Raw genomic sequence first — 27,007 nt, forward strand, 5'->3', positions numbered from 1 at the left:
ACATTGCAAATTCGAACAGATTGTGTGGGACGGTGTCGCAGGCTTTCCGGAAGTCAAGGAACACTGCATGAGTGCCACTGTCTATAAATTGTGCGATGTAATGCTGAAATTCGACTAGTTGAGTTACGCATGAGCGTCTATTTCTGAAACCATGCTGAGATGGAGTGAGGAAGTTGATTGATTCTAGGTGTTTAACTGTTTCACTGTATATGATGTGCTCAAATAACTTACAGGAAATTGCTGTTAGCGAAATGGGTCTGTAGTTTTCGACAAGCTTTTTATCACCTGATTTATGAACCGGGATAACATTTGCAACTTTCCAGTCATGTGGGACAACTCCAGTATTTAGTGTAATTTCATATATAACTCATAAATACTTTGCAATAACGCTGTGACAGTTTTTAAGAACAAATGGTGATAAACCATCTGGTCCAACTGCTTTAGTTGTATCTATCTGCCGTAACAAGCAATCAACACCAGTAATGTCAACCTCCACGTCTTTCATGGAAGGCCACGTGACTGGAAGTGCCCCCACATCGCCAGGTGTGCTTTGAGTAAAAACTGATTGGAGGTAGTTGTTAAAAGCTTCAGCTTTTTCTTCATCGGTGCACCAAGTATCACCCTCCACGGTCAGAGCAGGAATACTTATATCGTCTTTTCTAGTTTGTTTACCATACTTTCAGAACTCTTTTGGGTTTTGCTTTAACCTATCACTTAATTGAGCAAAAAAAGTATCCTTTCTTGTTTTTATTGCCGATTTCAGTGTCATGTTTGCATGCCTAAGCTTTTGTTCATTAGACGTGGTACTCCTATCGCGAAATTTTCTGTATGAACTTCGTGCTTTCTTAATTAACCTGCGAATGTCTTTATTAAACCAAGGCTTTTGTTTTGTTCTCTTCTTTAGAATTCTGTTTGGTACATGAGCTTCAACTGTGTGAAGTAGCTTATCACGAAAATAAGACCACAGAGCTAAAGAGCAACGACTTTCTGCCAAAAGCAAGAATGTTGGGTAATATGACTCTAATTCTGCAGAAACAGAATCGTAGTCAGCTTGTTCATACAGGAAAATTTGACGGGGTATTGCCTGTGCTACCTGGCAGTATTCTATCTTTAAATGTGCCACAATGGCCTTATGGTCACTTATAGCAAGAATCACCGACACAGTGGAAACAATATTTGGGTCATTACATAATATTAAATCCAGAATGACATCATGTCTCGTTGGAACATTCACATATTTACAAAAACCAAACACTCTCAAGAATTCGCCGAACAAAGTATACACTGACGACCTGTTTTGTGTACCACTGGTTATCCAGTCAAAATCCGGTAGATTGAAATCGCCACTCAGGAGTACACTGCCTGGAATTAACTGTACCATTTCAGAAAGCAGTGTCATAGGAGTATCGCCACTGTCTGGTGGTCGATAAAAACAACCAAACACGAAAGTATTTCCCTTTTGTAAAAAAACACGGCACCAAACTGCCTCGGCAGAATTGTGGAAAGAAACTACCTCGCTAGTCCACTCGTTTGCTACAAGAATAAATACGCCCCCACCATGGCGATTTCTATCTTTCCTATAAGCAGTGAAGCCATGTGGGAAGACCTCAGTATCAGGTATCGCACTGTCCTGAGGTAGGCTTGCCTTAGGAGCTCACGTGAATACACCAAATCAGGGAGTACAAGGTGATATGGGATGGACATCACTTGAAGGCAGGGAAGCTAGCAGCAAGATAAAATTTGAGAAGCGATTGAGAGAAATGGGGGAGGATCATTGGGCTAGGAAGGTATTCAGCTACTTGTACATGAAGAATGTCGATACAAAATGGCGGAAGCGAACCAGAAAATTGACTGGTAAATACTTGGAAAACAGCAGGGGGCCAAACCAAAAAGAATTATCGGTTAAGAAGAAGGTGAAGGAAGCTGAGACCGATATGTGGAGAATTGGCATGATTAAGAAGTCCGCACTAGAGATCTATTTAACTTTTAAGCAGGAAATAGCCAAGGAAAGGATCTATGATAATACTCGGGGTAGTTCTCTACTGTTTGAGGCCAGGACGGGAGTATTGCGAACAAAAACATATCGGGCCAAATACGAAGGGATAGACACGGTATGCAGTGCGTGTGGAGAGGAAGAAGAAACTGCCGAACACTTGATAATGTTCTGTAAAGGGTTTCACCCTGTAGTTCAGGTTGGTGGCGCAGAGTTTTTCAAAGCACTGGGGTTTAGGGACAGTGAGGGCAAAATAGATTTTAAGCAGGTAGAATTAACTAGAAGGAGGTTATCTGATTGGTGGCTAAAGTCAAGGCACGAGTGAAAATTGGACTCTTCGCTGCAAAGTACGAATCCTCAACCTCGCTATTTAAGGAAAAAAAAAATATATATAGTTTTTGGCTCATTAAGTATTACGGCTTGGTGGTGCTAGCCACCGCCCGATCTAAAGGGTACAGCCATATCCATCCATTCATATAGAAGCCGCCATAGAGTTTCCCAATATACACTAGAGGGAACTTTGGCGTTAGTGTCTGTGGGAGCTGCAACGCACAACGCTTCAGCGAGCATGGGAATTAATGATGGGTAGTACACACATTTGTCAAATCTTCATACTTCTGGCCTGCTTTTGGCTCCGTGTGTGTTCATGTGGCTTGGAAGTGTATTTTCATGAAACAAAAATCTGCAAATGTTGAGCGATTGCGCTTCACCACTTCATTCTTTTAGGCTTACCTTTCCAAATCAGGTCACGAAGTTTAAAAGAGTTGAATCTTTCTTTCAAAACAAAACCGAAACACAGCAATAAACGAAGCCGCAAGTACGATTCGTCGCCCGCAATTACGTATACTAGGCAAATTTGTGTACTACCCATCATTCCCATGGTCACTGAACGATCACAGCGACAGAGTCCCCCCCTAGTTAATTTTAGGAAACTCTATGGAAACTCCAACGCATATCGCTTTAGCTACAGTGGCCTCTGGTGGCCACTGTACTTCAGCGAGCATAGGAATTATTGCCCACTGTAATTCAGCGAGCATAGGAATTATGGATAGTACATGGATTCGCCTGGTATTCATACTTTACGTTCCTTCTGGCTTCCTGTGTCTTGAAGCTACTTTGTTACGAAACAACAATCAGCAAATGTTCAGCGGTTACGATTCATCACCTTCACCTTTTATGATCATCACTTGAAATCGGTTCACGAAATTCAAAACGTTTGTTTTTTCATCCAAAACAAAACCAAAGCAGCAATAATTGCTGCCACAGGTGTGATTGCCGCCCACATGCACGAAGAATGTGCGAATCCATGTCATACCCATAATTCCCATGGTTCTTGAAAGATTGTAGCGCCAGAACCCCGTCTAGTTAAAATATTAGAAAACGATGATAGCAAGACATGTTTGTCGTCTACTACAGTACTTTCACTTCGAAGTTGTGTGCTGTTCCGTGTGACTGGGGAGAAACGCGTGGATTCTGTCACACGACTGTTAACGGTTGTGCAGCGATTGTGCTCTTGCACGCATTCGTGAATTCATAGAAAATATTTAGCATTTCACTGAATGAAGCGGGAAGTAGAAATAAACAGCCTGCCTAGGTGAAACACGGGGTATCGGGACGAGTGGGTCTCGAGTTGAACAGCCTATGCTTGAAAACACAAAATAATATGTCGCCCATAAAGTTGAATTATATATTTTGAAGCACGAATGACGGCTATCTCAGAACCATACACCCATACACATATGACCACATATGTTGCCAAAAGTGAACTTATGTTCCCAGCTTGTTTAAGGAGTTCAAGCAGCTGACAACAGCACAGTGTCCTACCATCGAGTGCGCCGATTCAGTATACTACTTGCATTATATATGCTGCATTGAAACTGCTGAGTGCGGAAAGTGCCAGCCAATAGAACAAAATGCACCCCCCACCCCCTCTGCGCACGTTAAAGAACCCCAGGTGATCGAAATTTCCGGAGCCCTCCTCTATGGCGTCTCTCATAATCATATGGTGGTTTCGGGACGTTAAACCCCACAAATCAATCAATCAAATCAATCATCAAATTGCACCCCCTCCCCCTGGTTAGTAATCGAATCCAATCAAATCAAATCAAATGAAGTTTTATTATTTCATAATAAGATGTACAAAAAGAATACACAAAAAAGAGTATACAAAAAAGTAATATATTGGCTAGGCTGTAAAAAGAACATTGTCTGTTTTCAAGCAGCGTAATATGGTGTTTTTAGCATTTATAATACTTGCAAGTGTGAGCTGCTTATGCCCTATAGTTAAACTTGTGTAAAAAATTGTGTGAAGTGTGCAGCATTGCGCATGCTTTAAACAGAAACTCGAGTGCACAAGAGAATGGACTTTCAGGTGAATAAAGATTCAGAATCATACAGTAAAAATCAGAAAGCTGTGAGAGTTCATGACTTTTACAGTAGAAACTATTTTACTATCTCCATTAAGCATATCGAACTCGACGTAGAATCCTTGTAACAGAGTTAAAGTAAATAACTTTACTAGTACGAAACTTCGAAAAAAGATGCCAGTTTTACATTGAACATATATTTCACTACACCACGAGGTGTAAGGAATCTTTATGTAGCCCAGAACATGCTCAAAGACATTCTTCGCCGTGGAAAAACATGAATGTGCAAGTTTCACACCACTTTAATGAAGAAATAACTATTGCCACCTTTTATGGCTATTCAGTGGCAATCGCAATTTTCTTTCAACTAAGCAGAGTGGCTTTTGTAGATGTTATGCAGTAATTTGCAAGAAAAACATCACTGCGACGGGCAGGTGGTACACCGTAAAAGACCTGTCATAGGTAACTCGAATTGGAAGTCGATGCAAACACGCGCAGTAGCCAACCAAGAATTCTTTACTAGAGTCAGGTTTTTTCTGTCCACCTATTACGGCGCTGCTGTGAAGGTTTGAATGTATGAATATGGCAGCAAGGATAGCAGGTGTGCCCTGGTGTAAATGCGAAAGCAATGCAAGTGAGAGATGATGGCAGCAGTTTTGTGATTTCAGCTCATTATTCTTGTATCGATTTTTGCGCAAGGAGGAGAAGACGAATGTGGTGGAAGGCAGAAATGGAAAGGGAAGTTAATCAACAGGAAGAGGTGGCGCCACAGTCAGCTGATTTTCATGACTGCGAGAGGTGATGTGCACTGGAATAGTGAGGCCCGTTTTACCAAAGAAGAGCCCCGAGGCATTGATGTAAGCATAACTTCATGGTGTTATATAAGTACGTATTCTGCAAGAACAGGAAGGGTCACCTTTTCAATTAACACATGTAAAACATATAGTGGTACGACACTGTCTCTGGTATTTAAAAAAATTAAGTGTTTGAAGAAAAAAAAAACATGTATTAGCACTGCTATTTATGACAGCTGCCCGGTACATGCGACATGTGGGAGTATGCCCTTCATTATATTCAATAAACGCAATACTTGACTTCCATAAATACAATACAGCCTTATTTATTTTTTCTTGCTCTACACTTGCTCTACACTTGTGCGCAGGCAGGTGTGTAATAAGGGAAGTATATGCAAAAAAATGAGACAAATATGCAGTGCAGCAAAGGCCATCATTATTTAGAATGATAACGTAGAGGAAACAGCTGCTCATTATGTTCTATTGCGTTAAGATATTCAGCACCTCGCTACACGCAGTACATAAGCTTTGTTTCATGTCCATTCAGACATGCATTAAAACTGCATAGGCTTTCCTTTATGTTTAGCATGCTTCTTAATTTGTTTCAGGTATCAACAATGACAGACACCCTTGATGTGTTCTACACTGCAGATTTCACTTTTGTGTCGGAAACTTCGAATGTACATGCATCATCATTCGTCAAGCACAGAGCACTTCACACCACTGGCTTGCACAGCTCATCGCGTCCCGCCATGCTGGACAAGGGCAGAGAGCCAGTGTGTAAGCAGCAGATATTCGCAGGATATGAATCTGTTCAAAACAAAAAGAATGCAGATAGCTCAAACTTTAGGACCCATCCGCTTAGACATTTCTCAGGAACATATGGTGATTTTGGGATATTAAAAACTCTAACAAATATTATTATTAGGCAGTGAGAATGCATTTCATGAACTGACCTTAGTTAATTTTTTGCTTTACTTTTTAAGCTCTTTCTCCCATTTTGAGGGGTTGCGTAGGGGCCCTAAGCAACCTCTCAAAATGTGAAGAAAGAACATGTTGTGTTGTTGTTGTCATCTCTCTATGTTACCCGTTTTTGTAGCACAATTCATGATACCAGTGGTCTGTTAACGTGACGTCAGGATGAAATAAGCTCTCTATTGGCTCATATATGAGATATATGTTGTGAATTGTCGAGTACCCTGCCTTGCCGAGCATTCCTATGCCCACTATGCCTTGTCTCGCTTGTCCACTTTGTGATAAACCGATTTCGCTTCGTTTTCTGCGTTTGCGACTTCCCAAGCAGAGATGTAAATGGGCAGTTGTAAAGCAGGAAATCCTGTCTGGCTCAATGCCTAGTGCTGACTTCCCACGTGTTTTATTAAGAAATTAGTGGCTACTGTCTTGCCTTTGAACTCTGTGCAGTTTAGGGGCCTGTTAAGTATGTTTTCAACCACTCCTAAAAGAACTGGGTGAGCTCTCAATTACAGATAAGTTATTTTTCCTGATCAAACTGAAGCATGGGCTGCCGCTGTCCATTTTAGGGGTTTTCTTCAATGTGCACTGAACAGCTTCTCGGATTTTCAAAGACTACTAGTTTACAATAAAGCTACACTAAAAAATGGTGTCTCCGCCCATCATGGGGAGCTGGTTTCAGCCAATTCGCCACCTAGTTTTTAAGAACGTCACCCTAATTGTTGTCATTGCAGTGTGTCTATGCATTCAATGATGGCAGTAGTTTGCTTATGTCTTCAAGATGCATCCTAATCATTCTCCAGAAAGATAAGTGCACTTGCAAAATCATCGAAGCAAAGATCATAATCATCGATGGGGAGAAATGTGCCAGCTCACCATTGTTAGCATTATCAGAGAAAGAAGTGGTGTACTCAAACTCGTTAATGCACTGAAATTGTCACGTGGTCAAGGAGGATATGCAAGGCAGATTTTCAATAAAAAACTAGTTGCTACACTGGTGTCCTATCCTGTCTCCTCATTTTTTATTTGCCTGTTTCAGTTGCCCCACAAATGTTTTATTAAGCCAACTGTTGAGTTATTATTGACTGCATGAAGTTGAAAACAGTAGTACCACGAGAGTGGAAAATCAGAACTTGGGGTACTCGCGGTACAAAGGCCGACACACTGTAGAATGGCTCATTGGCATTGTGCCAAACGGTCTTATAACAGCTCCGTTCGATTCACCTGCACCACTCTGAACGAGTTCATGGAGGTGCCGGAGAGGTTCATGACCGGTCCATTGCTAGTTCAGCAGTATCGACACAAGCGAATATCAGTGCCACGCAGAATTGAATGCCAATGTGCAGTTGTTAGGTGCCGGAGAGGTTCATTACCGGTGCGTTGCTAGCTCAGCAGTCCTGACACAACCGGATAGCAGTGCCATGCAGAATCGAATGCGATGTGCAGTTGTTGTGCGAAGTCTTCTGCTGTGTTCCAAGCAAGCGCTCGGGTGCGTCGAGCATGCAACGTGTGCCTTCCTTCTTGCTTGTTTCATGCGTGAATTCACATTTTCCTACCTGCCACTTTTCTGTGCGAAAGTGAAGTCAGTCTTGCTTTCAACTGTCTTGCAAGTCTCCGTTGTTCCGACTCGCACCGCTGCCGACTCTGTTGCGTAGTGCACCGAGGTCATAGGCCGCCAAGGTTGTTCGGTAATGTGTTTCTCAGCTCGCGGCTGCTTCTGCGCAAAGCTGATAGACGAGCGGACAAGACGACGGTGAGTTAAGGCAAGGTTTATGTACAGCATAGAAATAGAGGCGTTACATATTCGGCACTGGGGCCGACAGCTTAGGGACTCGAAGAGCCGAGATGTCTTCGGACGCTCTAATGCTGTCGTCTTCTCTCTGACGCTAGGTCAGTTGCTTGGCGACGTGCTGCTTGGCTTTTTTTATAAGCCCTGGGTGAATCTTTACATCAGCAACGTCCAATCGAAACCGCCACTGGGTGGCACCCGTGAACAAGTGATGTTGCCATGCTTTGCGCAAGACTCGCCAGACTGGATGGCGCCGATTGCATCATCGGGCTGCTATCGGGCCTGTGGGTTGAGAGAGCTAGCCGTGTGTTGCCTAAGACAGACCGGCGCCGCCGGGTTAGATGACGTCGTTGAGGTGATGGCGTCAGGCGGGCTCGCTCGCTGGCCTTTGCAGAGATTGTCTTTGCAGAGGCAGTGACGTTCCGTCTGGACTCCCAAGCGTAACACCGTGGAGCTGATGGATTCTGACAGGGATGAAGAGTACTACGACTTAATAGCTTGAGTAGCTATAAAATGAGCAAGATCAGACGAAAATCGCATGCCAAGGCATTGTGAGGACGTTGTTGGCCGGTGTTTTGGTTTCAACTTTAAAAGGATGTTTTGGCTGTCACGCGAGGCATTCAGGAATCTCGTTGCCTGCTACCAGACGTCCGCTTTTTTCCCATATTCTGCTGGTCGTCGCCCACGGCTAAGTGCAGACGAGACTTGCTTGGTAGAGCTGAGCTACCTTGGTAGCCAGTCGAGTACGCACTCCCTTGCGAACAGATTTGATATAACCAAGTCGTCAGTCCACAAATGCACTCAGTACTTATTGAACTTTTTAAGTAGCATAAGTGAAGTCATTTCTTGGCCAGATAGTCATGAGCAAGGATGGATCAAGACTAGCTTTTTGCTAAGGAGCAAAGGTTCATTCTCACCACCATTTTCGATGCCACAGCTGCGGCACCTGTCTGCTTCCGAAGCGCTGAACCACGTCAGCACCGTACTGGCACTACCACCAACAAAAGTGCTGGAAAATGCGGGATAAAACTTGAACCAAGGCTGCACCTTTCGCACACTTTTTGAAATGAACAGTGGTGTGCAGAAGGCGCTGAATCAATGTGTAGGATGCAGCACCTTATGAACTGGTTCTCATGGTACACGCGAATCAAACGGACCCAACATTTCTCTAAAAAAGCTTCAGAGGCAGAACAACCGACACAATAACTGTGCGATTGGACTTATTTATCTATGCTTGAACCTGGAGATCTTGTGTTAGCAGACAAAGGGTTCCCAGCCATCTGAACTATAGTCGGTTACAGCCTAAGAATAAAGTTCTCCCCATGGCTGTCACCCTCTCACCTAGGCAGAATTTTCATAAAGTCGCACTAACTGCAATTTTTTATTTACGTGACGTCAGGATCTTTTACCAATTTCAGGAATGTGACTTGGCCGTACAGGCACATGTTCATTTCGATAGTTCTCGGTCGGAAAATTTTACTTCTTGCCAAATTTCATCAAAGATTCCGATTTCACTGCTCAGCGAAATGTAATATCTTTTACAAGAAACGACAAACCTTTAATTTATAATATGTTTAGTTTTGCATTGTCAGCCAAAAAGTGCTCGTGATTAGAACGGAAATTCGCATTTATTGCTCTGTTGCACAGGTGAATGACAGGCACGCCGCAGTACTGGGGGCGGATTGCGTACTTATTCTCAAGTTGTCATCAATTATAGTGTTGGAGACAAGAAAGCAACTTTGGTTGTGATCTGTTTTGCTATTAGCCCTCAATTCATAGAGGTGGAATTTGATGTTACGTTTGAAACAGTTTCTGTCAGAATCAATACAGCATTGTTTTTTGAGAGGCTTGGAAGTTTTTTACATGATCAGTCATAAAATGTCGTATGACCTATGCTGATCAAATTCTTCACGTGTTGTCTCGGATAATGAATTTGAAAAGTCACATTTTTACAAAGAGAGCCTTGAAATGACAATGCGGACTTTTGTGAAAAAGATGTGTTATTGCAACAACAAATGATTTGAAACATCGTCTGAAATCAAACAAGCTCTGTACATAAAAATAAATACTGTTATGACCCACTTCCGGACTAGTTTGCTTTTCACATCGCAGTTTGTGATTGAAAATATCTATTAAATTGAAAGTAATGTTGCTTGATAAGTCGTAATAAACATTGTTTTTGCACATTTGTTCTAACATGCCTTCGTGCACTCTGTTCGTGCACTCTGCCCAAGCTCTAAAAAAAGGGTCAAAATAAAACTTGGTCTTTGGTAGTATGGAAACAAAAAGTCGTAGTTTTTTGCAAAACTGGGGGTTCACGTCAGAATAAAGGTAGAACTGGCATATCTCGATTCTCGGCGCATGCAAGCATATTTGAACTTTGGTGCAGCACTCATGTGTTCTTAATTTCACAGTGCCTCCTCCTTGCAAGTAGCACTGTATTGGCTTTTTGATCAGCTTCTGTCACCTCCTAGAGCAGGGACACATTATTTCTAGGAGGATCACCTTGCAGTCGTGTTGCCTGAAAATGAACAGGGTATTTTTATATTGTTACGTGAATGATGAGTCTCTTGCACCGTAGACTATTAACAGGGTATATTTAAAACAGTGGCCACACAGCTCACCCGTTCAGCTCGGAGAGCGAGCAGTGAGAGATCATTCTCTTCGTCGGGTGCACACGTGCATGGTTCAAAAACCTAGCAGTATGCATGAAGAATAATGCTCACCAGCAGATGCACCGTCTTGGCCTGTTTAAAGGTCAACAATATTATTGAAAAAGAGCAGTTAGTACACGATCTAAATAACAAGCCGGGCACTGTTGTTCAGGACTAGTGACGAGGCCAAACTGAGCAACTGTCTCACGGAAGCACTCGAATGCAGCTCTAGAAATTGGCTCTGTACTACGGTAAGGAGTGCTTCTCCTCTGGGCATGCAGTTACTCTTTATGCCAAAAAGATAAAAAAAGTTACTCTGTCTTTTCCTAAAGGGAACCACAAGGGGATGAGAGGCATTAAGGGCGCGCATAAGTTTCCGTTTACGTTCACTCAGCGTGCCGGCGATGAACATGCACACACGCTTATATGCAATCGAGGAGGGTGAAAAGGGAGTGAATATACAGGCTGCAGCACGGGCAGAGGAGAGAAGGCGACCAAACCCCTGGGTAAACGAGGAGAGTGCGTGAGAGAGGAGGTGCACACGCACTGAAGAGCAGAAGCTACCGAATCAATCTCGCTCATAAAATGCGTCACTTCCCCCCCAAAAAAATGTACCAGTCTCAGTAAGGCACGAAATGCACATCTGAAAGCAAAGGCCTATTGTCTAGACCGGGGCTTTTCAAACTTTCTGGCCGTGGCATTATAAAAACAATAGCACATTTTGGAATGCCGTGTCTGGCAAAACACGTGCCACAATGACAAGCTCAGATACACTGGTTCAAGTCAGCGCAGTGAATGCAATGCTATGGACACTTTATTAAAAACGTATTTTAATTGACCTGCTGTGGCAATGCTATTGCCGGTGGTGTCTGTTGCACGCTGTCACTTAGTTTGCTGCCGCATTAACCCGAGGTTGATAAACTATGACTGTTTAGTGAGAGAAGCGGCCCATAGAACATGCGTGCAGTTTGTGTCAGTGGGCTCGTCGTCTCCACTGTTATCTTCCCCCAGCTCCTGTTTTTTATGTTGCTGAGTTAGTCTGTGGGTGCACGAGGCCTAGCAGAAAGAAGCACATGTGCAAACACAACGGTTCTCTGACTGCTGCTAATACAATTGAACATCTTTTGAAAGCAAAGGAAAACAAAAATGCGGCAGGCGAAGTTCCAAGGCACAGTCGCCACTTGTTTCCTCTGCTCCCGTAACCTGTCGCGTTTGCTGCGGTGGCCGCTTTGGCACTGGAGGCAGCGCGGGACTGTGGCGGCTCCTAACCTGTGCACGATGCCTACAATCACATCGCTGCCCCTGACATTACGACAAGACCTACCACAACCTCATTCCTAATGGTCAGTTATGAAATCGTGCAATCAACGATATCAGTTGAAGTTTCTGTGCATATGCTGAACAGGCACATAGTATATGGTCGAGTGTTTCTGGTAATGTACAGTGATCATAATCGAGACATTTGTCGCTTCAGCAGATAATGTGTTACGTTAGGTGAGCAGATTAGATTTAAGAAGTTGGTGCTGTAGTGGGGAATTCGCAAGGCAATGACTAGTGGGACCATCGCTGAGTGCGAAGCGCGAGTGGGTGCACGAGCTGTAGACGCTGGACTGCCGTAGCATTTGTTTCCGTACCGGCTGTCTGCCTATTACCTGACGTCGCTATTAAACCTCCTTGCAAAGTGGTGGAAGTGTGCTGGGTACGCAAACCTGGAACTTCGAAGCTGAAAGCTGCCCACTGCATCAGCAATGCCTGATCAGACGACCGAGCAAGGCACCACCCAGCAAAGCACGGCCCAATCTCAACTGGTCATCGTGCCTACCACCCTGCGCCAATGAGATCCGCCATTCTTCAGCGGCACCGAGGACCAAGAAGTGGAGGACTGGTTGCAGCTGTTTGAAAAGGTGAGCGCCGCCAACAAGTGGGACGACCCCTCGAAATTGGAGTATGTCCCATTTTATCTCAAAGACGTCACCAGCCTGTGGTTCACAAACCACCGTACAGAATTTATCACTTGGGCCGGTTTCAAGACCACCCTCACAGCTGTGTTCGATCACCCCGCAGTGCGCAAGCTGCGTGCTGAGCAGCGCCTACGCGGACGTGCACAAAGGCAGGGCGAAAACTTCACTAGCTATATTGAAAATGTAATCGATTTATGCCGGCGCTTTAACCCTGAGATGACCGAACATGACAAGATCAGGCATATCTTAAAAGGCATAGACGATGATGCCTATCAAATGTTGCTGGCAAAGGGCCCAAGTACCGTATCCGAACTTGTGGCCTTGTGCCAGAGCTTGGAAGAGATTCGGAAACAACGTGCAGCAGTTCGGAGGTCGACGACAGCAGAGACTCTCTCGCTGCCCTGGCCGTCGGTGGTGACAGATCCCTGCTGGAGCAGATAAAAGAATATGTACGCGAAGAGGTCGCACGACAGCTTTCGTGTCTCTCGTATCTACCGACCACCGAAGCACCAACGAACCGCCTAATGCCGACAATCAGACAGGCTATTCAGGAGCAGGTCTCCGAGGCGTTGCCATTACCTACGCCTGCCTCTCCACCAACGCCTGTTGCCGCACCTCTGACTTATGCGGCTGTCGTGGCAATGCCTCCATCTCGTCTGCCAATGTATACACCACAACCTGTGCGACCGTCCACCGCGCCGTTTTCAGCTACACAGCAGCACGCCGAAAATCCTTGGCGCACTGCTGACAACCGGCCCATATGTTACTTTTGCAGAATTCCAGGTTACGTTGCACGTCTGTGTGGTCGGCGCTTCACAGTTAACGCACCAAGATATCCTGACTATTTATTTGTTTCGGCCTCCATACCAAGCGCCTCACGTACCACCTGAAGTTAATGAACGCGATGCGCAAACTGCTTCCGGCGCCCGAACATTCGCTTCTAGACGTTCTACTTCCCGCTCGCCTTCACCTTCAACAAGTCGTCCTTCTGTATCGCCTATGCGTCGACGACCCACCCCCGTTGAGACGGAAAACTAACTGCCGCAGCTCCGGAGGCACGAGCTGCGTCATCGTCTAATCGTTTAAGCCCTCGCCTGTCTCCCGCCAATCTTATCGATGTAATCGTCGAAGGTATACGAACACTCACACTCATCGATACCGGTGCCGCGATATCTGTGATTAGTCAAAGACTCTGCCGCTCTCTTCGTAAAGTGACGATGCTTTCTCCCGTGGTTTTTCTTAGTACTGCGAGCACCCAACAAATTGAGCCCGTCGCGGCATGTACAGCAAAAGTGGTTATTCGAGACGTGTTATACACCATTGAATTTCACATGTTGGCTTCATGTTCCCACGATGTCATCTTAAGATGGGATTTTTTATCACGTCATCACGCCGTCGTGGACTGCGCTCGGGCCGAAGTGAAGCTGTTACCGTTTCGTGATGCGCCTTCTGTTGATGCGGCCGTATCTAGTGTGGCTAACCTTGTCGTCGCGACGGACATAGACCTTCCTCCTTTCAGCGCCCAGTTTGTCCCTGCCTGGTGTACTTCACTTTCTAACGCTACTATCCTATTCATGCCATCTGACATCTTCGGTAGCCGCCACCACACATCGCCGCCATTCGCCGTTCTTGAGCTTTGTCAAGACACTACCGGGATATTTATTTCCAATCCCAACTCGTGCCCCCTCAGGTTGCGCCGCAACGAAACGCTCGGCCACATTCAGCTTATCGATGAAGGTACTATCGTTCCTGTTGATTTCTTCGACACCAAGTCGAATGTGGAGCTGAACGCGTTGGTTCCTCGCTTTGACTCAAACAGCGCGTCTACCGATGCATTTCACCGTTCTATTGACAGCGATCTCGTTCCGGCTCAACGAGAGCAGCTTGTTACCATGCTGCACGAATTCAAGCGTTCGTTTGACTTTCCCCAAGCGGTGCTAGGAAGAACGAACACCGTTGTGCACGCAATTGACACAGGAAAGAGTACTCCTTTGCGCCAGCGCCCTTATCGCGTGTCACCAGCGGAGCGTCGGGTAATTGCAGAACAAGTAGACGACATGCTACAGCGTGGAGTCATCAAGCCTTCTTGTAGTCCTTGGTCTTCCCCAGTTGTACTCGTCAAAAAAAAAGGATGGTTCAATCCGGTTCTGCGTAGACTACAGGCGCCTAAACAACATTACGAGGAAAGATGTTTACCCTCTTCCCCGCATAGACGACGCTCTCGATGGTCTCCAAGGTGCAGAATTCTTTTCCTCGTTTGACCTTCGCTCGGGTTATTGGCAGGTCCCAATGGCTGAGTCTGATCGTCCAAAAACAGCGTTTGTCACACCAGATGGCCTCAATGAATTTAGCGTAATGCCATTCGGACTCTGCAATGCGCCTGCCACATTCGAGCGAATGATGGACAGCATTTTACGCGGTCTCAAATGGAACATTTGCTTGTGCTATTTTGATGACGTTGTGGTTTTTTCACCCGATTTCACTTCGCATCTCACTCGTCTGCGTAAGATTCTACAGTGCCTTACAAACGCCAGGCTTCAGCTTAACCTGTAGAAGTGTCACTTCGGGACTAAACAACTCACCATACTTGGTCATGTCGTCTCGAAAGCCGGCATCCTTCCCAACCCTGACAAGCTTTGTGCTGTTGCCGAATTTCCTAAGCCGACTACTGTTAAAGAACTACGGAGCTTTTTGGGCCTGTGCTCCTATTTTCGTCGGTTTGTCTGGAACTTTGCCTCCATCATCGCTCCACTCACCAAACTCCTTTCTGGCCCTGCAGATCTTCCGAATTGGACAGCAGCCTGTGACGAATCCTTCGCAACACTGCGCCAACTTCTTACCTCATCACCTGTACTGCGCCATTACGACCCTATTGCGCCAACCGAAGTACACACGGATGCAAGTGGCGTCGGCCTTGGTGCAGTACTCGCGCAACGCAAGCCAGGTTTTACGGAGTATGTGGTCACCTATGCCAGCCGCGCCCTCACTAAGGCAGAAGCCAACTATTCTGTTACGGAAAAAGAGTGCCTCGCGATTGTGTGGGCATTAGACAAGTTTCGCCCCTATTTGTACGGCCAAACTTTTGATGTGGTAACTGACCATCACGCACTCTGTTGGTTGGCTTCACTGAAAGATCCTTCCGGCCGCCTCCTACGTTGGGCACTACGCCTCCAGGAATTAGACATACGCGTCGTCTACCAATCGGGGCGAAAGCACTCTGACGCAGATGCGCTTTCACGATCACCTGTGAAATCTGATGATACGGATATATCAGCCCTGGACCTTCCCCTCTCTGCCGTCAGCGTCACAGACATGCCATCCGAACAGCGGAAGGACCCTTGGATTGCCTCGCTCTTTAATATGCTTTCTGATGCATCAACTTCCGGTTACCCGCGTGCTCTTCGCCGCCAAGCAACGCATTTCGCCATACGGGATGGCCTGTTATACCGTCGCAACTATCAAGTGGCGGGTCGTAAATGGCTGCTAGTCATACCCAGCCATATGCGGTCTGATATCTGCAAATATTTTAATGCTTAATTGCAACACGCACACGCCGGTGCGCTAAAGACGTATGAGCGGATCCGCCAACATTACTACTCGTTGGGTATGTACGCGTTTGTACGCAAACACATTCGCTCATGTTCCCAGTGTCAGCAGCGCAAGACATTCCCTCATTCACCCGGTCAACTGCAGCCTTTGCCATGTCCTGCACGCCTATTTGACCGTGCTGGGATTGACCTATACCACGGCCCACCACGGCCACGTATTGACCTATACCACGGCCCACCATTGACCTATACCACGGTATTGATGCATGGTTTGCCTATTGATGCATGGTTTGCCATTGACCTATACTACGCATTGACTTATACCACAGTATGTTATTGACCTATACCACGGCCCACCATTGACCACGGCCCGCTACCGTGCTCTGTTGGTGGTAATCGATGGGTGATTGTGGCTGCCGACCATCTGACAAGGTACGCCGAAACGGCAGCGCTACCTTCGGCTGGCGCTCGTGACGTTGCAACCTTCATCTTGCACCGGTTTTTTCTTCGTCATGGTGCACCACGGGAGCTCCTGAGTGACAGAGAACGCGTATTTTTGTCCGAAGTTCTGCAGCAGCTCCTACATTCATGCCGTACGGAACATCGCACATCAACAGCCTACCACCCTCAGACGAACGGCCTAATGGAACGTTTCAACAGAACCCCCGGAGACATGCTCACTATGTATATTGATTCAGACCACTCCAACTGGGACGTTGTTTTTCCCTTTCGTGACGTATGCCTACAATACAGCGATTCAATCAACAAGAGGCTTTTCTCCATTTTTTCTTTTATATGGTCGTGACCCACGCAACACACTCGACACAATTTTGCCATACAATCCTAATGCCTCCGAGTTCAGCCCAGTTTCTGAAATGGCCGAACATGCCGAAAAGTGTCGTCAGCTTGCACGGTCCTTCACAGCCGATAACCAAGCCCTCCAAAAAGATCGCCACGACCATGATCTTGTTCAGAATACCTTCCCCGTCGGTTCTCTCGTGTGGCTCCGACTGCCTTTCCACTCTCCTGGACTGACTCCCAAGTTTGCACCGAAGTATACGGGCCCTTACCGCATCATACAGCACCCTTCTTCTGTCACCTATGTGATTGAACCGCTCAAGCCGTCCACGGACAAGCGCCGCCTTGGTCGTGAGACGGTCCACGTCAGTCGCCTTAAGCCCTGTTACGACCCTCCTGTTCTCTCGTCGCCTTGAGTCGCCAGGATGGCTCGTCTTCATCGCCGGAACATTGTAGTGGGGAATTCGCAAGGCAATGACTGGTGGGAGCATCGCTGAGTGCGAAGCGCGAGCAGGTGCATGAGCTGTAGACGCTGGACTGCCCTAGCATTTGGTTCCGTACCGGCTGTCTGCCTATTACCTGACGTCGCTATTAAACCCCCTTGCAGAGCAATCAACTTTTATTTGTACGGTACCCCCCATCTGTACTTACTCGCCAAATAAACATTTAAAATTTCGACAATGTGGCCACAGAAAACATAGGACCTGGTTGACCGGCGAAACGTGGGATAGGCCTTTACCCTACAGTGGGCTTAGTCATGCTCATGATGAGTGAGGCAAATGTCTTTGGCTTATAGCGTCTTTAAACTGGCCGCTCACTCATGGTTCTCATGTGCAGAATGGAGGTGAACCCGAGGACAGCCTGCTGTTTGACCCAAAGCTCCTGGAAAGCCTGGACACTGTTGAAGGCGTCAACGTGGAGCTGCCCGCAACAGAGCCTCCACTTAGGGTCCGACCTCTGAGCTCTGGAGACTACGATCGTGGTAAGTACAGTTAAGAATATACTGAACAGAATTTTCGCCTCTGAGAATTTCGGCCATATTGGAAGATTAGGTGGTGAAATCGGTAGACACAACCGTCATCTAAGGCAGAGACCAGTATAAAAGAATGAATTTAATGTGTTTTTCACCAACTTCCCTGTGTATTGGCTACCCTGTGAACTGGACAAGGCGATGTTGAAAGGCACATTAAAGAGAGAAACAATTTCTTGTGTGTTAGTGAAATACAATTTCACAATCCCGAAAACACCACTCTTAACGTGATGTGACGCTTGGTAAGCGAGAAAACACGCGATAAAAAAAATGCAAATGGAGATGCCACCTTGAGATTCCCGCACTGCCATGATGTCATAGATTTTTAGAACGTCTACGGGGTCCTAAATAGCGTTTAATCAATGAAATTAAGTACATTGTCATTTGTGGGTTCCTCATGGGTGCCTAAGACCTTGAATACGATGTTTCGGAAAATTTCATCGAGTGAATGTCGCAAAAGTATGGAAAATATATTTTAAAATTTTTGACATCACATGCGGGGAGACTTCGGTGTGAAATTTCAAAATGAAACTTATACCTTGATTTTTCTGTTGATAACGAACTTATGATAGTGAAGTAGATGGCATTAGAGTTCTCAGAGTTCAATTTATTAATATAAACTAAGTCATTGTTGCTCTTTAGTCTCCCTTTTACATTCCTAATAACAGGTTTGCCAACAGTGCCAGACATCAGCCACATATCACAACTGCAGCTCACTCATTCATTCATTCATTTTTATTTCTTTAAAGACCCCCAAAGGGTATTACGCAAGGGACATGTTAACATGCAATCGATTGTGTTGTCACAGTGGTCAATGTGAAGTTACATTTGAAACCCTATGGATGAAGCTTGATGGGCAAGTGATTGTGGGGACATTGTGAGAAAGGCCTTTCCAGTCTTTTGCTGCTCTGGGAAAAAAAAAACAGAAAATGTTTTAGTACAGGCACTTGGGCACGAAACTTGAAGCTCATGGTCAGTGCGGTGAGGTATTTAAGCTGCAGGGATAATGTAAGGAGAGCAGTTAAGTGGCGAGTGAAAAAACTTGTGAAATAATGAGAGGGTTACAGTGTGTCGGGGACAAGACAAAGCTGATAAGTTACACTCGGCTTTGAGGGATAAAAGACTGATGTCGTATGAGTACGAAACACGATTGAATCTAGCGGCATGATTTTGAATGGTTTGAAGAGAATTTTTAGAACCAACTTCAGGCGGGTTTTAGATAGGATATGCATGTCCTAACTTTGACGTGACTAATGATGTATAAGCAAGTAGTTTTACATGACTCTGAGCACTGCGTAAATGGCATTTTAAGAAGTCCAGAGTTCTGTTAGATGTTGATGCGATTTTAGTAATGTGGGTGCTCCACGACAAATTGTATGATAAGGTGACTTTAAGGTATTTATAAGTGGTTACTCATATGACAGGGACGTTAGCTATGTTTTGAAATAACTGAAGAGGGTTTAGACAACGAATGAATGGGATTAGTCTGCATTTAGTAGGGTTTAAGGTCATGAGCCAGTCATCACACCATTGCAGGATATGGGTGAGGTCTTCTTGTCATAACATTTGGTCAAAAGGGTTAGTGACGGTTCGATAAATGACACAGTCGTAAGCAAACATGCGGCAATTAGAATATATGTGCAAAGGTAGGTTGTTGATGTAAATGGGAAATAAAAAAGTACCAAAGACAGAGCTCTGTGGTACACCCGATTTCACCGGAAGAAGTTCATGCAAACTATAATCTGTAAACACTGATTGGGTGTGGTTAGCCGGGGATTCTCTTATTATTAATGTCAAATATAATAAACGACATGCAGGTTTCTTGGAGCTGCTCACCCAGTTGACAGTGGGTGGGGATGTGTCCAGAGAACAGTTCCTCGGTAAGTCCGCCAGCTGTCATATGCACTTCAGTTCAAGAACATATACATTGAAGCAGTACTACTACAACATGCCGCTGCCGGCTGCTTGCTTCACGGACATTGAACAGTTTAAAATTCTTAAAATTTGAAAATTTTGAAATTTATTTTGTTACTTTAGCCTGATGTAAGCTGTCATGAATAACTTTTTGGTAGAGGTGGGCGAATAGTTGATTCGATGTTCGAAGTAAATTCAAGGCGAATAATGATTTGGTCGAATAATTTCGAATCGAATAGTGTACATTACATATTATAAAGAAAATTAGCATTTTCATCATGGCCCTACTAATTTACATTGTTTTTAAAGTTAGAACTCATGTAGGTGCAGCATTTTGTGAAATTGAAAAATGTTAACAGCTAAATTTTATTCACATACCATCTAACTTTTTTTTTCACTTCACTCACAAGTTTTCATGGAAAAATACCAGCTGCTCCACATGGTCTGGGAGCAGCAGCTCCCGCCGGCCGCTGCAAAACATTCCCTGCTGCTGAAAACAGTCTCTCACTCCTTGCCTATGTATCAGAAATCGAGAGGTACTACTTTGCCACTTTGGTTTGTGCCGGGTACAGTCGGCTGCCTTCCACTACTCTAGAGGTTTTTCTGACCAAAGAAACACACAAGCGCCCAAGTATTTTGCCACTTGAGAAGGGACACTATCACGGGTGTTGTCTTGCACTACATTTGAGGTTAATGAAGAAAAAAGGCGCCGATGAGCGTTAGCTGTAAGATTATTCGTGGCTGGGCAGACAGGTGCCCGGGTACAATGGTTTGGGGCTGGAATTTTTCGTTACAGCTGCAAGTGTGGCTTCTGCCTACTTCTCTTTTTTTACCGTCTTCAGTGTAGCAAATGTCTATGTAGTGAGGGTCAACTAGCATCACATTTTCCGGAAGATTTGCCATTTTAAAGCCAGGGAACCTTGTGGCAAGAATGCGCAGAAGGCTCCTTACAAACCATGCTGCTTCCTCACCTTTTGACATGTATTCATGTAGCACCACTCGTGTACAATGCATGAGAGGTATCACTTGGGAAAGTGTGGGATAGCAGCCCGCGCAAAGCTCTGTCGTTGCTCGGTCCAGAGTGTGCAAAATGTTTACGGCCGCAGCCATTAATTTGCAATCTCTGGAGCTTAAGTTGTCCACATCGGAATCGCAAAGTTCAACTGAAATTGGGTCACGAAGTTCAGCGAGTCTTTCCATCATGGAGTACTTACTGTGCCAGCGTGCTCCAGTGTCACGCTAGAACAGTGCCGCTAGAACAGTGCACGCTAGAACATGCACGCTAGAACACTGCCTTCCAGCACTGTTCTAGCGTGCATGTCTTTTCTTATATTCATGAGCCGCGCACGTGCACATGTGCTTCTGTTTTAGCGACCTACAATCGATCCACACTTCTTTTTCAGCGTCATTTATGCATGTGATGTTAACGTGGGTTCAGAATTCGCTCCAAAAAGAATAACGCTGCACGCAGGTGGACACACACGCGTAAGACATCTTTACAGACACGACAGGACTCAACGAATAGAGAAAAGCAGTTGAATTTGTCATAAGGGCTGTTACACGAAATAGTCAAGCAGTAGCGTTGTCGGGGCTGATGAAGTTCCCGAGTTGAAGGCGTCGTGCGTAGACCATCTGTCCAGTGCCCTAGCTCGGTGTTTGGTCTGGCCGCGTGAAGTCAAGAAGGTCCACTCTGTGACCGTTTATGCTGGGACTCTGCACCCAAGAGACCCACTCCACGGTGGACGCCCTCGGCTTGTGCATGCTCATGGGCCGAACCCTGAGTGTACCCGTCTGCCCACAGCGTCAAGACTTTGGCCCGGCCTCGTGCACGTTCCCTGGCCCGATCTCCTCGTAGCGGATCAGGCGGGAGCGCTCTAAGTCGAGGCAGCAGGAGGTAGGACTCCGGGTTCTCCCATGGACCGGACGCCCAGCGAAGGAGAGCCCAGCCTTGCAATTCCGACTCTCGTGCACGGCCAACGCTGTCTCGAGACACGCCGCGCACACGATCGCCATTCTCTTCGCCACCGCCCGGCACATACGCGATTCGCCCCCCGCACGGCGCACACATTCAAAAGGCCACACAAGTCGCCACCGCACGGCGTACTGTTTTGTTTTTGCACGTTTCAACCCACGCGCACCATATATTATGACAATACCCCCTTTTTCATGAAAGTTGTTTACAACTATTCTAAAAGAGACGTGCGGGAAGAAAGAGTTAATGCACAGCACGCTTTCCAGTTTGTGCGGTTGAGTTTGTTGCTACATGTTAAGCACGACTCATGTAGTCCGCTCCTACGTTGTCACAACCTTTTATGTATTGAACATAAAAGGAATATTTTTGCAAATGGAGACTCCATCTTAACACCCTATTGTTCAGGTGTTTGGCAGAATTCAAGTACTGTAAGGGCTGGTGGTCGGACTGCACAATGAATGGCTTTCCATACAGGTAAATATGGAACTTCTGTATGGCCCATACAAGTGCGAGGCATTCCCGCTCGATTGTAGAATACCGGGTCTCCCTGGCATATAAGTTACGACTAGCATAAGCGACAGGGTGTAGCACTTGATAATTTTTCATCTGAAGCAATACAACACCCAGGCTCATATTCGAGGCGTCTGTGCGAAGTACAAACTCCTTTGAAAGGTCGGGAGCGAGGAGTATTGGCGCATCACTGAGCTTCTCCTTTCGTGTTGTGAATGCTGCTTCTTGAGCTGGGCCCCACGATACATTGTGACTTTGTTCCTTCCTTGTGAGGTCTGTCAATGGCTTTGTTAGTTCGGCGTAGTTTGGTATGAACCTCCGGTAATAGCTAGTCAAGCCAAGGAATGACTGTGCTGCCTTCTTGCTTGCAGGACGTTTAGTATCCAGAATCTTCTCCAGGGTTTTGAGAAGAGGTTCGACTGTAGCCTTTCCGATGCGATGTCCCAGGAACATGATGCTGTTTTCTCCTATTTCGCATTTCGTTGGCTTGATCGTGAGATTGGCTTGTTTGATTCGGTCAAACACTTTTCTGAGGGTGTCGATGTGTTCTTGCCATGTGCCGGTAGCAATGACAACATTGTCGAAGTAATGATGAACGTTTTCGACTCCACCCAGTACATGTCTCATCAGGCGCGCAAATACGACCGGTGCCGTCTTGATACCAAAAGGCATGTAAAGATAGTGGTAGAGACCAGACATGATGCAAAAAGCAGTTTTCTCACGGCTCTCTGTAGACATTGGTACTTGCCAATATCCTTTCGTAAAGTCAAATTTGGAAAAAATCCGCTTTTGACCAACAAGTGCAAGTACGACATCAATGCATGTTATTGGCTCGCAATCTGGGATGAGTATCTTGTTTAGTTCTCTGAAGTCGATGCAGAGCCGAAGCGTGTTGTCAGGTTTCTTCACCACTATGATCGGTGCGTGGTACGGCGACTTAGACTTCTCAATGATACCCGAATTTAGCATCTCTTGCACTTCGTTTTCGACCTTTTCTTGCAAGGCAAATGGTATAGGGTACTGAGGGACGTGCACCGGTTTATCGGATGTAAGACGAAGGGAACACTCCATGAGCGCAGTCTTTCCAGGCAGGTCTGAAAAAATGTCGGCATACTCTTCCAATAAGCATTCCACTTTTTCAACCTGTTCAGCGGTAAGGTCCGCGGCTACGTTGACATCAGTGCGAAATTGTGTGCGATTCAGGTTCAGTACTGGCATAGGGTTCACGTATTTTTGTCCTTCGGAGGTGTTTTCGTTAACCTTTGTGACAACTGACACCTGTTGGGGCTCGCTAGGCTCCCGTTCTTCGTACCTCTTGAGCATATTTATATGGAATATCTTGTTTTTCCCAAAGACGTCAATGACGTAATCTGCGTCATTTCTTCGCTCAGTTACTGGGAATGGTCCTTTCCACTGCATTAGAAGTTTATTGGAGTCAGTAGGCAACAATATAAGAACTTTGTCGCCTGAACACAATTTCCTAGGAGGATTCTTCTTGTCATAGTATGTTCCTTGCTTGGCACGAGCTTTTTCCGATTGTTCGTGCACAATCTTGCATGTCTCCTCCAGCCAATTCCGCAAGTCAAAGACATACATGTATGTTGTCCGTGTTGTCCGTGTTTCTCCATCGAGTTTCTCATTCGTCCACAGCTCTCTTAATACTGTCAGCGGTCCTCGGACATGACGACCATAGATAAGTTGAAAGGGAGAGAACCCGAGGCTTGCCTATGGTACTTCTTGGTACGCAGAAAGCAGCGGGGCGAGGTACCTGTCCCATGATCTTGGTTTCTGTTGGCACATTCTCCTTAACATCATCTTCAAGGTGCCATTGAATTTCTCGACGAGGCCATTCGCCATGGCATGGTATGGTGTCGTCTTGAGAAGCTTCACGGAGAGAAGCCGACTAATCTCTTTCATTAAGTCGGAGGTAAAGCTTGCTCCCTGGTCAGTGACTATTTCTTTGGGTAAACCAATGCGGGAAAACATTTCGATGAGCACTTCGGCAACATGAACGGCATCAATTGCGGGAAGTGCTACAGCATCCGAATACCTAGTTGCGAAATCAACTAAGGTTAGAACGTATCGGTTCCCCCGGTCTGACATTGGTGAGAAGGGGCCGATCGGATCCACTGCCACTCTTTCAAAAGGTGTGCGGATCAGAGGCATGTTGCCCAATGGAGCGACTCTTACTTTTCCTTTAGGTGTTGTTCGTTGGCATATGTCACATGATTTCACGAAGCGTTTTACGTCTTCGTGTAAATCAGGCCAGTAGAATTCTTGCAAAATACGATCGGTTATTCGTTTGATTCCCTGATGCCCAGCCATGATGTTTTCATGGGCAACTTCTAAAATATTTTGTCGAAACGCCTTTAGAACTACCACCTGCTTAAATGTTCTACCTGTTGCAAGGCGGTAACAATGGTAGAGCAATTCATTTTCTTCCACGAGTTCATAGCCGTGACCTTTTCCCGATTTAAGTTCTTTGTTCACTTTACTAAAAAATGATTTTAACTTCGGGACACTCTGCTGTCCCTCAATGAGTTGTGCTTTTGTGATGTCACTCGACAAAACCTCCGTGTCGTACAAGGGACGCATCTTGCTTTGTTTTTGTTGCGGAGCTTTGGATTTAGCGGCGCTTGACGCCTGCGGAGGGTTCCTGGTCATGTTCGTTTCTTTCCACTCTTCCTCAGCGGCATCTGCTCGCTCCCAGTCCGAATCAGGATCGTATAGTCCTCCGACGCCTGGAAGGCTTCCTAAAACCACATCGTACAGTGGTTATTTCATACAAGTCACTTTTATACTGCCTGAAAAGTAAGGCGTTTTCACTTATACGATGGCTTCGGGGAGGCGACTCCTTGGGCCATCAAGCAAAACGACACTGCTTGTTTTGCTCGTCAAGCACTCTTCAGGAATCAACTCTCGCCTGACAATTGCTGTATTGCAGCCTGTGTCCCGAAGCACGCGAACCTTTCGTCCGAGCAATCGCCCTTCTACTACTGGCATCCCGTCGCTTAGGGAAGGTACAGCAGGTTTCCTGCTCTCGTCGTCATTACTTGAGCGGCTAGTTTGCTTTCGTGGGCACTTTGATGTTTTGCCCTGACGAGGTCCAGTCAGTTGTGCTTCTGTGAATGCACAGGATGAAGTCGGTTTGTTGTCTGCGTGCTGACCTCTGCAATTTTCAGCCGTATGTCCCGGTTTGCCACACGATTTGCACCTTACCAATTGTTTAGGTTGGCTGCGACAGCCGGGAGCCAAATGGCCGAGTCGATTGCAGAGCATGCACTTCACTTGCGGTTTACGGGGTGCTTCATTAAGTTTCTCACCAAAATCCTTCCCCGTATTGGGATCTTTTCCAATGTTCGGCAAATTCTGTGCTTCAAGGAAGCGATCAGTTAGCTTAGCAAGCTCGTCAAGCGATTTGCCCTCTCGCTCTTTCAAGATGACTAGTTTCGGTTGGCAGCAGCGTAGGAATTGCTCGGAGATTATATGATCACGTAGCCCTTTGTACAATTTCGAATCGTTGGCCATGTCGACCCAGGGATCAAAATAGCCCGCAATTCTCATGGCTAACTGCGTTCCAGTTTCGCCGTCCCCAGCTCTTTCCTTGCGAAACTTGTCTTGGTAACCCTGCACCGTAAATTGGAACCTTTGCAGCAAGGCTTTCTTCACCTTCTGGTAGTCCAATTAATCGGCGGCTGTCATCCTACTGATCACAGTTAAGGCGTCGCCCATGAGGCACATACTCACAGCCAGGACCCATTTCTCTTGTGGCCAATTTTGACCGGTTGCTACTCCCTCAAATCTTTGCAAGTACGCGTGCAAGTCATCACGTTTCTCGTCAAAGGGAGGAAGTCATTTTTGCGGGTTAAGCGGTGATGAAGTGCTGGGTACCGGCAGAACGTCATTAGCTGCAGCCGGTACATTCCGAGCTTCTTCCTGAAGCTGTAGCTTTAGTTGGAGGATCTCACGCTGCCTCTCATCAGCTAAGCGCGCTATCTCCGCAGCCTCTTTCAGTGCCTTTCGTTCCGCAGCTCTATCATCCCTTTGTTTTGCCTGCTGAGCCTCGATCCACCTGCTCAGTTCTGCGCCTGTCAGCCCGAGTTGAATCCCTACAGCGGTAAGCTTTTCTGAGTCCATGTTGGAGTCCGAACGCGTGCTGTTACACAAGCGAAACTGCTTTTTTTTTCCTACTGTTACTGAGCGAATCCTGGCAGGCTCGCCAGTTTGGGATGTTAACGTGGGTTCAGAATTCGCTCCAGAAAAAATAACGCAGCACGCAGGTGGACACACACGCGTAAGACATCTTTACAGACACAACAGTACTCAACGAATAGAGAAAAGCAGTTAAATTTGACATGAGGGCTGTTACACGAAATAGTCAAGCAGTAGCGCACAGTTTGTTGTTGGAGCCGATGAAGTTGTCGAGTAGAAGGCGTCGTGCGTAGACCATCTGTCCGATGCCGTAGCTCGGTGTTTGGTCTAGCCACGTGAACTCAAGAAGGTCCACTCTGTGGCCGTTTATGCCGGGACTCTGCGCCCAAGAGACCCGCTCCACGGTGGACACCCTCGGCCAGTGCGTGCTCGTGGGCCTAACCCTGAGTGTGCCCGTCTGCCCACAGCGTCAGGACCTTGGCCCGTTTTCGTGCACGTTCTCTGGCCCGATCTCCTCGTAGCGGAACAGGCGGAAGCGCTCCAAGTTGAGGCAG

General features: G+C 46.2%; 1 protein-coding gene across 10 annotated transcripts in view; it reads left to right on the forward strand.

The window, feature by feature from the left end:
• Gnpnat (glucosamine 6-phosphate N-acetyltransferase) overlaps positions 1–27,007 on the forward strand; it is a 72,881-nt gene that overhangs the window by 30,615 nt on the left and 15,259 nt on the right. For 4 of the 10 annotated variants that reach the window (XM_075866825.1, XM_075866827.1, XM_075866828.1 and 1 more), the window contains exons 2-5: positions 5,059–5,216; positions 5,762–5,929; positions 17,713–17,857; positions 19,723–19,785. In XM_075866825.1, coding sequence (XP_075722940.1) covers positions 5,145–5,216; positions 5,762–5,929; positions 17,713–17,857; positions 19,723–19,785 — 448 coding nt within the window. In that variant the 5' untranslated portion in view covers positions 5,059–5,144. Of the gene's footprint in view, positions 1–5,058; positions 5,217–5,761; positions 5,934–17,712; positions 17,858–19,722; positions 19,786–27,007 lie in introns of those variants that run through there. The other 6 variants (XM_075866830.1, XM_075866829.1, XM_075866831.1 and 3 more) reach the window with 3 other exon arrangements.

This window comes from Rhipicephalus microplus, chromosome 6 (genome assembly GCF_043290135.1).
Source record: "Rhipicephalus microplus isolate Deutch F79 chromosome 6, USDA_Rmic, whole genome shotgun sequence".
Lineage (NCBI taxonomy): Eukaryota > Metazoa > Arthropoda > Arachnida > Ixodida > Ixodidae > Rhipicephalus > Rhipicephalus microplus.